General features: G+C 39.8%; 1 protein-coding gene across 1 annotated transcript; it reads right to left on the bottom strand.

Moving 5' to 3' along the window:
* Nucleotides 1–1,088: 1,088 nt before the first annotated feature.
* On the bottom strand, nt 1,089–12,678 carry rragca (Ras-related GTP binding Ca). The gene is made up of 7 exons (XM_018699982.2): nt 12,294–12,678; nt 9,603–9,806; nt 8,341–8,540; nt 4,811–4,925; nt 3,999–4,141; nt 3,443–3,591; nt 1,089–3,104 (listed from the first exon to the last, which is right to left on the bottom strand). The coding sequence occupies exons 1-7, from the start codon at nt 12,474–12,476 to the stop codon at nt 2,950–2,952; spliced, it is 1,149 nt and encodes a 382-aa protein (XP_018555498.1). The 5' UTR covers nt 12,477–12,678; the 3' UTR covers nt 1,089–2,949.
* Between the last annotated feature and the right edge of the window lie 501 nt (nt 12,679–13,179).

The following is a 13,179-nucleotide window of genomic DNA, read 5'->3' as shown; positions in this document are numbered from 1 at the left end:
TGTCACACTTTATATTCCTTGGCATGGGTAGGCTACATGCGGATGCATAATTTATCTCAAATTAGCGCCTATTTGAGTAAGCATCAAAGCAAGGCGGCTAAGGTTGGAGGAGAGCTTAAGGAACCGCAGGGAAACCATCACCAGGATTAATGCGGGAGATTTTTATAAGAAATTACTGGCTTAATGAAGTGGATAAAAAAGCTGTCAGTGTTTTATTGCATCTAAATTGTGTGGAAGTGGTGTTTAGCTGTCTCGCCTACTCCCCACATAATGGGTCGTGACAGTAGCTGTGAGGCTTATTTAACTTAACTGGTGAATAACTTGCATGGCGAAGCTATTCACTGAGTTGTTTTTATATGCACTAAACCAGAAAGGGGATTTTTCTTTTCTTTTTTTGCCTCCCCATTCTCACTCATTATAATGCCATATAAACAACAGCAAACTCAAGAAAACTGACAGTCTATCTGGTTTCATGTTAGAAGATCACCGAAAATAGTTTTTTTGAGCAAATTAGTGAAGGTTTAAAAGGTCATTTAGTCTGTTAATGTATAGAGAATATCCAGTCGGCATGAGCTTGACATCTTTATAAATTAAATGTGACCTAAAGCCTATGTTACTTCGATACTGAGTAATCCAATTTACCCCATGGTTATGCTCACACTGCAAGCCCAGTTAATGAAACAGCAGCTGTTTCTTCTGCTCTTTGTGGTCACTAAGGCTGCTGACATTTACTTTAACAGCCTGTATAATTCACCATACAGGTTCAGGAAATGTTACATGCTTACTGTAAATGAAACAAATTTCAAAACAGTTACTCAGCTTGGAGAAGAGGTATTACAAATACGAGTGTGGAGGTGAACACTTGCAGTCTTGCAGTGCCATCTTGTGTTTGTAGGTTTGCATTAGATTATATGGCAAGAAACAGACGGCTGAGGAAACTCAACATTTTTCTGTTCTTACAACAATACTAAAGATGTTCTTTCATTTTTGATGTTTGGAATTTTATCTAGTCAATGATTTGTTTACAGACATAACTTTTTTGTGATTTTAATATACTTTTTATGCCAATTATTACAATAACAAAAACAAAAATTTAAATGTTCATTTATTTCACACAGTATAGCTCACAATACATGAAATCAATCATCCATCAAGCTTCTGATGTGCAAGTGTTTATTTTCAGGTGATCAATAATGACAAGGTTGAGAAGATCACGAGGCCTGTCTGAAGAAGCAAATTCACTGAGTTATTTGAATACCTTTGTGGAGTGAAACGCAGAACACCTTAAAAATCTGGAACACAAACTGCTCAGTTTTACTCTGCGAAGTTATCCAAATAACACTCATGAGGTTTCAGGTCTTTTTTGATGCAGCCAGTCTGAGTTTCTACATCTCACCCCCTGATATAAACAGAAAAATGCAGGCATGAACATTGCATGTGTTACTGTAATGGCAGAAGTAAATTTGGTCTTTTTCCTCCTCCTTTGTGTTTAATTTCCTCGATAAATACAATGAGCAGTGTTAAGGTTGAGAACAGTATAAGTTGACAACACACTGATGTATGCATGCTTGGAATGGGTACATTTTGTTTTTGTTTTTTTCTTTGTGAATACTACTAATCAGAGCCAAAGTAAATACATAACATGGGTTAATAATTTTGGGCAAGACTCAAACTGTAGGTGGAAAGACATGCAAGTTTCAACCAGTTTGTATCATCATCCCAAAATGTCATAGACAATCAATTTGGAGTGTTGACCCCTCCATCAGTCCTGCACATCAGCCACACCTAATACATTTTTCTTAGATGGCAACAAATAAGGTTTAAATCATGACTTTTTAAAAAATAATTTAACTGTTTCTGAATTACTTACTGATTTTGGCAGTGCTTTTGCAGAGACCATTTCCAAATTTCCCGCCAAACTCATCGGAAAAGTCGATCAAAACTTTGATTTTAAGTGGAGCACACACACAAAAGTTACTTTCACTGATTGAAAAGAGTTTAATTATGCTAAGCTGCTGTTATTGAGAGGAAGGACATATACTCTTTCCATTAAGTTCCTTCACCAGTACAGACAAGGAGCCCAGTCTGGGATCTAATCAAAACCTTTCATTGACACACACACACACACACACACGCACTCACACAAATGCATACATACATAGATACCTACATACGCACACACAAGACCAAATTAGTTGTCGACAGCACAATCCCTTTTCAGACTGCTCACAAAACCATGTTTTCCCTTCACGAGTGAAACCAAAAAGCGAGTTTTGGGCAGCATTCAGGTAGGGTGAGGTGAGTGGTGGAGAGAGAAAGCTTGCACTGCAGTCAAGCTTTATCTACATAAGGCCATCTCTGAACATGTGTGGGTTAGGACTAGCAGTTCACATCCACCATCTTTTTTTTTCTTTTTTCTTTTTTAAATCAGCACAGAAGTGGTCAGGGTGGGTTCATCACTAGACAAGATTCCCACAAACTGTCATCACAGCTTGTCCTTAGCAAGAGGTTACAACAAGGGTTGGTTTTCCCTCTTCACATTGTTCGTACAGAGAGACCAGCAGCTAAATATCACAGTCTTTGACCGCTTTAGGAAATCCAAAGAGAGATACCCAACACCTTTTCCCTTGTCCAGGTGCAGTTTTACTCTCTCGACTTCCTCACAGCCAACACGGTGCTTTGCATTCGCCTGAAACGGATGCTTTGAATTTCCCTTCCATCTTAGCTTGAGAAGCCTGACCCCTCAGTGCTCCAGTGCTGCTCCCACACTCTCCTGGCTCCAGCCGTCTCTCAGTGCTTTAGGTTGCTGGGAGCAAGGGATTGTGATTGGCGCACCAAGTGAGCCCCACTTTAGTAGTCTCTCCTCTACAGGCTCCCTGGCCCTTCTCTGTCTTTTCTTTCCTCTACCCTCTTTTTGCGTCTTTTTATTTTTTTGTGTTGCATCAGTGTCTAGACAGTGTTGCGCGGCGTGCCGTTCAATGCGACAGCCTTGTTGCAGGGCGAGCCCACAGCCTGGGGGCCCGCTGGACGCTGGGTGGAAACGCCTACCTCGAATACTTCATGAATGGCCTTCCGGAAACAGTGGAAATTGTAGTCTATTAAACCTAAAGAGACAAGAACGATAAAACTGGTTAATAATTTTTTTAATGACGTGAAAATCTTTCTTTATAGTAGTATCTTAAAACAAAATCAGTCAAAAGTCTGTGTGAAGCAAAAACTGAACAATTCAAAGTTCAAAGTGCAGCATTTATAGCACACATTACATTGTATAGGTGCTCTTGTTTTGACTTCACACACTCTACATACATGTAGATGCACAAATGGTGCAATGTGAAAATAATGAGGAAGAAAATATGAAAAACATTTGACTCAAGCCACAACATCATTAGCCAAATTAAGCCAAATGAGCTGCGGAGGATCACAGATTTCCCTGACAGCTAACCTTTGCGCTCAAAACTTTCTTCTCGCAGGATGCAGACAAGGGCCAGGAACTTGGTGACCTCTTTCAGGTACAGCACAGTGGTGTTGTTGAGCTTGATGATAGCCATGGACTCCTTGTCGTAGGCACTGCCGCTGCCGTCCTCCCTCAGGCTAGTGTGGCACAGCAAAACAATGATAATGTTTTTTGGTGGGGGGATGGAAAATAAATTGCAGCTTGCCAATGAGGTCATTAATTAAGCAAACAAATGCATAAATTAAGTTATGCTTCAATAAAAGCATCATCAGACAACACATGGGTGAACTCTATATCTTAAAGCATTAACAAATTACAGAGGGACAGTAAATTAAACATGTTTTTTAAATTTGTTTTAGTAGTTAATGTGCAAATTTATACAGAAAGTTAATACATCTCCTCTATAGATAGTCCTCCCTGTGTTTTCAACTCACTCATTATAGGGTTTCTGCCTGTTAAATTGAATAAGAACGTGTGGAAAGCACTAACATAAACCTTCTGATAAACTGATAATGTACAAACAAACAAACAAAAACAAACTCACCCATAGATGCAGGAGACGTCAATGACCACATCAATCATATCGCAGCACAGTTCGTAGGACTGCATGTCTACAGGTGAGCTGTCTGTGGCAATGTAGATCTTACTGACCACATCAAACAGAAAGGCCTTTTCTATCCCTGAATTCTATCAGCGACAAAAATGAGGCAAAGGTCAGAGAGGAAGAGACACAGAAGAGACAAAAAAGAGAGGGAGATTACTAGGAAATCATATTCTGAAGAAGCACTGCATTTACTATCACATTTTATACTATTGATGAATCATTCTTGATCAATTGTTTTGTAAAATGTCAGATAATTGGAAGATCTTCTGAAATTTCCTAAAACCAAAATTAAATTGCTTGCTTTGTCCAGGTAGCATCCCAAACACAATTTCCAATCATAGAAGACTAAAACAACCAACAATATTTGCCTGGACCTGATGAATTTTTGGCATTTCTGCTTTAAAAATGTGTTAAAATAAATTAATCAATTATGATAATACTTGCTGATTAATATTCTGAGACCTAATTGGGTTAGGTTGAGGAAGGAGTGCTTGTTGTTCCTTGATCATACCCTGAGATACTCTCTACTAGTGGTCTTCAGTGTATTATTAAGAGTGACGCAATTCAAAATGTGTGCGTGAGTTAGAAATCAGATAAGGGGCAGGTCACAAACATGGCCCTGTAAGGTAATTGGAGGAACAGCATTAGGCCTGGAAGTGACTCACATTCAGTCTGTCACATATACATCATGGTGTCAGTGACAAAGTTACTAAAAAGGTTTATTCACCAAGGGCTTGCTGCTGTCTACTTACAGAAATGAAGATGTTTAGGAGGTTCTCCAGAGTGGGGAGCTGAGGGATGAGCTTCTGCACCACTTTGCTGAAGGCCTCAAAGATGGAGTGGTCGTAAATACTTGTCAAGTAAAAGCTGAATGAGATAAAGACCAAAAAAAAGAAGTCAATGAGCTGTTACTAGCAGGAAACACTTCTCACTTCCTCAAAAAGCATGTGAAAGCAGGTAAAATTACAGACAGTCACAAGATCACATGACAAACATATGCTAGATGTTAGTTAAGAGGTCTGAATCAATGCATTTAAGCTGGATTCAGACATTAAAAGGAATGAAAATAAAATAGTTAGCAAAATGGTCCTCACATGACTGCAGCAAAACTGGGAACACATGAGGTGTGGACTTTGGTTACTGAGATATATAAATAAAAGGTCAGTGTCTGAGGAAACTGGTGGCTCAAGCCAAATGGAACTGTCTGCATACACTTGGCAGACGCTCAACTTTACAAAGCGTTACAGTGAAGAAAGCATCAGAGAGCCACGAGGCAGAGCACAAAAAAAGGAAAAAAGCCCTCTCAGCTCCCACTATATATCTGGGACTGCTATGGCTTTCTAACTGGAATAAACAACACTCTCATCCCACATAAAACATAGTGCAGTGTGTGCCAGCAGAGTCTTCGACAGTAAAGCTGCTGCAGAGCTCAGCCAGGACAGTGTTTAATGTGGTACACAACACATTTAGACTGTCCACACAGTGTGTCAGGGCAAAGGCTGCAATTAGCAATTATTCTTATTTTGTGATTAGGGCCCCAACAAACAATTATTTTGATTTTTTTAAGTAATCAATGAATTGTTTAGTCTATTAAATGTCATTAAACATCTTTTTAAAGCCTCCAGAGCCAACTATATTCTTATTTAGACAGACTATTGACCAAAAACATTAAAGCATAAAATGGTAAAAAGCAAACAAACAACTGCTCACATTTAATTATCTAATAATTACCATAGTGCTTTACTTGAAAAATGACTTGAACAATTTGCTTAATCAATTATCAATACTGTCATCAGTCAACTTTCTGTCTATTGACTAAGCCATTACTCAAGTATTTGATGGGCTGTTTCCTGAGGTCATATGAAGCAGGAACAGCCAATATTCTTCTCAGAAAACAACAAACCAATCATAAAATCTCCTTCAGTGGTAATGGGGTGGATTACTGCATGACAAAAAGTAAGTTCAGCCTTCTCTCTACAGCTCTCATATCTGAAGCACAGGTCATTGTTTCTTCATTAGGACGTCAAAGAGGAATCTCACAGTAGCACTACGAGTATGCAGACCATGTACACATGCAGGCTACTGTATATGAGACAAAGGAAATTAACACGAACACCACATGCCTATCACAGGGGTTCATCAAGTTAAATCTAAGGTTTTTTAATACCACACAGAAAGCAATTTAACACCTCTTTGATGGTCATATCAGCCAAGGTATATTAGTATAATGGAAAACAGAAAAGACAACAACATGGTCTAGAATCACATTTTAAGTACTTAACATGACTTGGATAAGCAGCAGAAAATGAAAGGATGGATTAACCAATGAAAATGAGTAATTAATTTAATATAATTTAAGTTTTTACTTACACAATGATCTTTCTAGCTACTAAAGCTAGCACTACTGACATTGTTTGTTATAGGTTTCATGGTGCTGATTAAAACTCAAAAAAGAACTGATTAGCCAGGTATGAGCAAATATCTAATACATTTTAAATTCAATTTAAGCCATTTATTAGCCTCTAAAATCTTTTTGGAGAAAAGTGGCTTCAGTGCTTTTTAAGACTTATGAAGACCTACAGATACCCTGCTATCACCTTAAATAATAACTACAGCTTCAAACTCGAGTGGGTAGAAAAAGGTGACAGATTTAGAGTCTTTTCTACTGATATGCATCACAAATAAAAAAACTGTAAATTTTCTTTTCTGCAGAATTGAAGCATCTAACCAAAAATTCCATCTGCTAACAAAGGCCAACGGATTCCATTAAGTGGACCCACTATTTCTTTTTTAATCAAAACAATTTTATCATTTCTTTCCATTGTTGTCAACAATAGTGATAAATTCGAACTGGGGGATTAAATTACAAGTGACATTCATCAGAATCGACGATGTTGCTCTACATGTGCAGATTCAGGTGAAAAAAAAGGGGACGATTTAGGATGATCTGTCAACTCAGTCTAATTTTCACTTTTAAACTTGACACAAGTCTGGTGGGGTGAGAGGTGTGACTGGCTGGACTCTGTGCTGACATCTTAACACGTATACGTGTCACGGTAGCACAAATTGTTGCAACCCAGAGAGAGAACTTCTGAGAAAAAAATGGTGAATTAATGTGTTTAACTTCACAACACTTACAAATAACCAATCTGCTTCCTTGTATGTGTAAAAACCTCTATTTTTCATCTGCCAAATGTCAGTTCAGGGAAGCCAGTTAAGACAGGTAGGTAAAGTCAGATTGTCTCTTACAAGGGCAACACAAAGTCACATGAGTTATATTAGAGAATTCATTTCAGCCCCTTCATCACATTCAGAAAATGTTTTAGAGCTGAAGTCGCTGAACAATCAGTCTCAAACTTATTGTGGATCATTACTTTGGAGTGTTATTGGGTGACGGATCAGCTCTGTGCTTAATTGTTTTGACATTACCTGTGGTAAATTCAGGGCTCTGTTGTTTACACTGGCAAAGAAAGAACTCATCTGCCTGCTTAGGGTGGAGTATAGGTTGATCTTTCTCCGCCACTGTGTTGTTCCAACGTTAAAGGAAATCAAACCAGCTCTAAAAATAAATGCACCATGCCACGTAAGATGTTTGAGCCTGTTCACCCACAGCATCGAACGAAAGACGCGTCATTACATCTAAGGAAGTTACTCTGGTGTTTAGGAACATTCAATTAGCTTAAGTGAAGTTAGCTTTGTAAACAGACTCTGGAGCTGGAAAAGCTTATTTCCAGTGGGATTTTAGGTTTCTGATTAGCTGCTGTACCAACCTGCTAGAGCTCATTTCTAAAGCTGTAACTGTGTTTTTGTTGGGATTTGGGGGAAATCTGCTTGAGCAAAACAGCAGCATTACAGTAAAGATTTAATTCACTGTTTGCTGTGATTCAAAATCCTGCTGTGCAGCTTTCTGTCTGATGTATTGTTGAACTGCTTTTTTTCTTTTTCATTACTGATGTATGAGAGGCCCCAATTCATGTAAACACCCCAACAATAGTGAGGCAATTGGATTTTTTGACAGCAACTTTTCATGTTGGTCCACTGGGACTTATGAGAAAAGGAGAAGGACCTGCTTTCATGACCTTGTAATGCAGTAATGAGAAATGATAATGAACCTAAGACAGAACATGCATGGATAACAGGTGTGAGGTGACTGATTTTGAAAACAATGTGTCTGCATGTACTCGCGTGTAAAATGACTATCTATACCAGCACTCTCATTGATCACATAGGTAGCAGGAGAGTAATGATGAAGTAAAATAATGAAATGTTAATCAAAATGTACCTGAGATGCAGCTTCTCTAGGCTAGCGTCGGCCAGATCGTCATTGGCTCTCTGGTGGATGTCTCTCTGGGTCTCAATCTTGTGATCGTCTGAGAGGCCGTCCACTTTGTGGATAAACACCTCAAAATTAATCTCTGGATTTACCCTGTAGGCTCGTGACACTGTCAGGTGAAGCCTACCCAGAGCCTCCACATAGTCATCCTAAGAGGAAGAGAGTACTTTATTAGTACACATATGCACCATGTACGCCTTTACAGAGTGCAAAAACAAAAATCTAAATGCCAAGTACCCCTTTGTTCCAGCAGAGTTGAAACAACTGAGAACAAAACAATTAAGTTTCATTAAACATTTAGATACCTAAAAAACTGACACATGACAATCTCATCCTTAGCTGACCCTTGATAATGGCCACTTATGGTCATTTACTGCAGCTACAGCTGTAATAACTGCAATAAATGCAATAACAAAAACCACAGCAAATTACCATAAATAAAATGAACAAGAAAATCAAGACGTGTAGCCCATTAAAGGTGTTACAGCAACAACACACTGCATTGTGAGCTGAGCCCGAGGTGATTATTATCTGCAGCTCCAGGACAGAGTCTTGGTGTGCATCCTTATCAACCAGGTATGAGGAAATGTGCCACTGCATTGTCTTCGAAAAACATCAGGACAGAAACAGCTCTCCTCAGATATCGCTGTGTGACCAACTCCTGAAACAAATCAAATCTGATGCACCTCCTCAAGTACAAATAAACCCCACAATCAGATCAGCTGCAGCTTACATCGCAGCTGAGAGTACTTCTTGAAAGCACTTAGGGTCATGTGGATAGCACTGGCATAAGAGCCGAGGCATGTAATTGTCTTTTATTCCAGCTGCTCATCACAGACTTCATTCTCAAGGGTTGAAAAGGGCTTCTGTGGTACTTTGCCTTACAGTAACAGTCAGTGACCAATAAAACTGTTTGTTCTCTTCATGTATGCAGTTATAAAATGGAAAATATATACGTAAAAGTGAGTCAGACTATTGTCAGATTTTCTATTTGTGAAATTAAATGTCTAGTCACTGCCCACAAGACAAGAGGAAAAGCAAAAATCTATATATTTCGTCAGCATATTTGAAACACAACACAGTTTTTTTCCTACATTCAGAGCAAGTCAAACAACACAGTGTGTTGCGGTGAGACAACACAGTCACTTCCTGTGTTGATGACCACACCAAATTGGCCACAGTTTTCTTTTTCTTTTTTTTCTGTTCTTCACCTGAGCATCGATGACAAATATCAAAGCCCCAGTTCCTCTGAAGATCATCTCGTAGTCGAAGGTGGGGTCGAAGAAGTCAACCTGGCCTGGGAAGTCCCAAATCTGGAAGTTGACGAATGAGCTGCTGGAGATGTCGTCCTTGTAGATCTTGTTGGTGCTCTCCAAGAACAAGGTCTCATTGGGAGACATTTTGTGGAACACCACCTGAAAAATGAAAGCTGGGTTAATCTTTAAGTAGAATAAAGGCAGACGACTTGAGTCCAGACATCTAACACCAACCTAGAAAGCGTAACACAAAGTAACTTTGCATTTATAGATACAGGAATGAAAGAAAGTGTGTTATCAAACTCGATATTATACAGTGTCACATTCATCCTACAGTGTTATAGCGTGTTATCCCATTCCCTAACAAAGCTTTAGTCAAATGAACATGACAACATAGAAGAAGCAGAAATACTTTAACAAATTATTTAAGAATATTTTTTGAATACGTGTTTTTAGGGTTTTCTTCAATCGTTACACAAATAGAGAGGAACTATAAACAACAGTCTTAGAGTGTATTGTGTCTTGCACAACTGCCTGAATCAAAGTTGTTTTCATGGGAGAGACTGTCACAACACTGCTATATTTTGACTGATGCTATGATTCCAGCATGAAGACATCATCCGGACGTCACATGCAGAGCAAGAGGGAAAAGGGCAAAACACTGCAGATTCTCTGGTCTGATGCAACACACGTCACTCTACATTCAGCAGTTTTTCAGTTGCATGCTGTTAAAGAGCAGATGATAAGACTGCAGCTGTATAGTCAAGTATAGTTTAGGGCTGATCAGAGTCTTGGTCTACTGGATACAGTCACAGGTGGAAAATAAGTTGTACTGGGTAATAGTGGAGGACCTGGGAGCGTTTGCTCCACCACTGCCATTTTGAATCAGTGTGTGGGCCACTGAGGTCACAGGCCAATGAACCAGCAAAAAGCCAAATCACATGTTTTTCAGCCCATGCTGGAGGCTTACAGGGGAACATTAATCAGGGACTTGAGGGTGTGTGGATTACAGAAAAAAAGAACACATGTGCATACAGCATGTGTACAGAAAAATGCAATTCTTTACTTTTATTTCCTCCAGGCAATGTCTGTAGGATATGCTCCTGGCGTGTCACGCTATATCGAGCCTGATTCTACTTCCCCCTTGAATTTTGACATGAATAATAAAATATTATAGAAGGAACAACAGCATCTCATCTATTATTCAACCACAGTGCCCGTCTGAGAGTGGCAGACTTGAAGAATATGACGGAGATGGTTATCCTTGATGTAAGAGGTAGTCAGATCATGCAAAAGAAAAGGCGTTCAAGTCAGGCCAGAAAACCAACTAAGCAAAGTGGGCAACAACCTTTAGGGCCCTCCTCAAGCCTCAGGTTCATGGCATGTGTGGCAATTGTTAATTTCCACCACTTAAGTACAATATCAAGTACAGCTAACTTTTTTTTTACCTTGACTTGTAGAAGGACCCTGTGTCAAAATCTAGTTTAAAGAGCATTATTATTTTAGTTAATATTCCGTTCATGTCAAATATATTCTTTAGTATTATTCTAGTATATGAGTCAGGTTTTCAAGGACAGTTCTATAACAGACGTTGCCTCTCTTGCCTGAAACAAATACCACCCTTAGATCATTATAACTTTTATCACACTAATGAGATAAAACATCTCAACATGGGAAAAAACATGGGTGCCATTTCCCCACAAGAAAAGCCTTACAACTAATGATTGTGACTATTGATCAGGGCATCATCCTCTAAGCACATTGATCACAAGACGAGCTGCACCAGGATCTGCATGGTTAATTACCACAAGTAAACATTTTTCAAGGAGGGAACCCTGGGAGCACTGACAGAAAAGTAATCTGCAACTATTTTAATAAGTAATTGATTGTTTATGTGCCTTTCTAAACCAAGGGATGGGTCCAGCTTATTCAATTTCTTATGTAGTAGTGAACTGAAAATCCTCAGGTACTGGACTAATGGTCGAATCCAAAAAGATGCAACTCTGGACTTGGGAACCTGAGACAGAGTACATAGTTATTGCACAGAGGGTGGTTTGTGGGGGGACTGTGGGGTCCCAACAAATCTCTACCCCCACCCCAACTAACTAGCTAATCCGGCCATGATTTAAATACATGGGGAGAGGGGATGTTGTCCAAACTGCAGGTGCTGCACTGATTTAAAACTAAGTGTCAGGACTTGCAGAATGGAAGGTGTGGTCGCTTTTCTGTCATGTGAGAGCCACACATCAGACTTGCCCGGTGCCTCACAGCTGGGTGGGACTAGGATATATTTGGCATGTTGGACAAGTTGTTTAACTTAACAGTCACATGCTGTATACCTACATACGAGTGCAGATGCACCGAGCGTCTCTATCCACCTGGTTAATTATTCACCGCTACAGCTACACCAAGATAACCCGGAATGCTAACTAGTCATTAGCTGCTGGGAGAGCTGCTTTTTCAAATCACACCTCTCCCCCTATCATGTAGCTAGACATGTAATCTGCTGGTAGACAGCTATCATTACTTGCGAAATGCTAAACTAATTCGCTAGCTCTTCTGGCTAACGTCCTGTTGACTTGCGTGAAGCAGAGGAAGGCGCCGCTCGTCTCGAAAGGCTAACACTTTATAAACGCCTCTGCCTACCTTCTGTATCGAGGATTTGCCACTTCTCCTCAACCCCATGAGTAGGATTCTCGGTTTGCTGTCGGACGGCGCCGGGCTGTCCTCGATGTCGGCCTCCTCTTCTCCATAACCGAAATCTTTGGGGAACGAGTCCGCAACCCCGTAGCTGTCAGCCAGCTGTTCCACATCGTACTGAATCGACATTTTGACCCAAACGACGGTCTCTTCCCCTATTCCCCCCCTTACTTGTCGGTCACCACACCTGTGTTTTTATCAAGCGATCGGTATGCACCACAAACTAACGTCAGACAATGAAAATAGTTTGTCAATAATGCCCTGGCTACTTGGAAACAGAGAGCGTGATCCCACACATTTCCTTAGGATTTCCTCTCCCTTGAAAAAAACTTGCCGTTTAGTCCCGCCCCTTGATTCTGATTCGCTGTCCGGATTACACTGCGAAAAATGATTGGTCAAACTGTCTGTCACTCTATAGAGGTTTGTCGCTGTCACCTGACTAGTACTCAGACTTGTTTTGTGACCTATCACCCGAATAAGAAGCAGATACGCACCCTCGTCAAGACAGTTTAAAAGCCGTTCGAGTTGGTACCATTAACACACGACTAATACATTTTTATTTGACAGAAAAAAAACTGAACATTTCATGAAGGTTGTTTAAAACGAAACAAATTGAAAATGGGCAGTTGTGGCATTACGCGATATTACCAGCAGATGGCGGCAGACATCCACTACAGTTAAGTTGAGACTTTCAAGGTCTTCCGAAAATGTCATAATTTATAGCTAAAATCGCCAATATGATGCAACAAGGCTGGTGGTAAGGCTGCGTATTGAGAGATATAATAGAAATCTAAAAATAAAATCTAAAAAATTGAACTTAAAAGTGTAGCAG

The sequence above is a fragment of the Lates calcarifer genome, linkage group LG15 (assembly GCF_001640805.2).
Source record: "Lates calcarifer isolate ASB-BC8 linkage group LG15, TLL_Latcal_v3, whole genome shotgun sequence".
In the NCBI taxonomy this organism is placed as follows: domain Eukaryota; kingdom Metazoa; phylum Chordata; class Actinopteri; family Centropomidae; genus Lates; species Lates calcarifer.
The sequence above is the reverse complement of the archived record's forward strand: the minus strand, read 5'-3'. Positions and strand labels throughout refer to the sequence as shown.

Excerpts from the sequence above, each read along its gene's own strand:
- rragca (XM_018699982.2), bottom strand. The coding sequence starts at position 12,476 with ATGTCGATTCAGTACGATGTGGAACAGCTGGCTGACAGCTACGGGGTT. Across the intron at positions 9,807-12,293 it reads GCAAATCCTCGATACAGAAG|GTGGTGTTCCACAAAATGTC; the intron begins GTAGGCAGAGGC and ends TTCATTTTTCAG. Across the intron at positions 4,142-4,810 it reads TCCTAAACATCTTCATTTCT|AATTCAGGGATAGAAAAGGC; the intron begins GTAAGTAGACAG and ends TGTCGCTGATAG.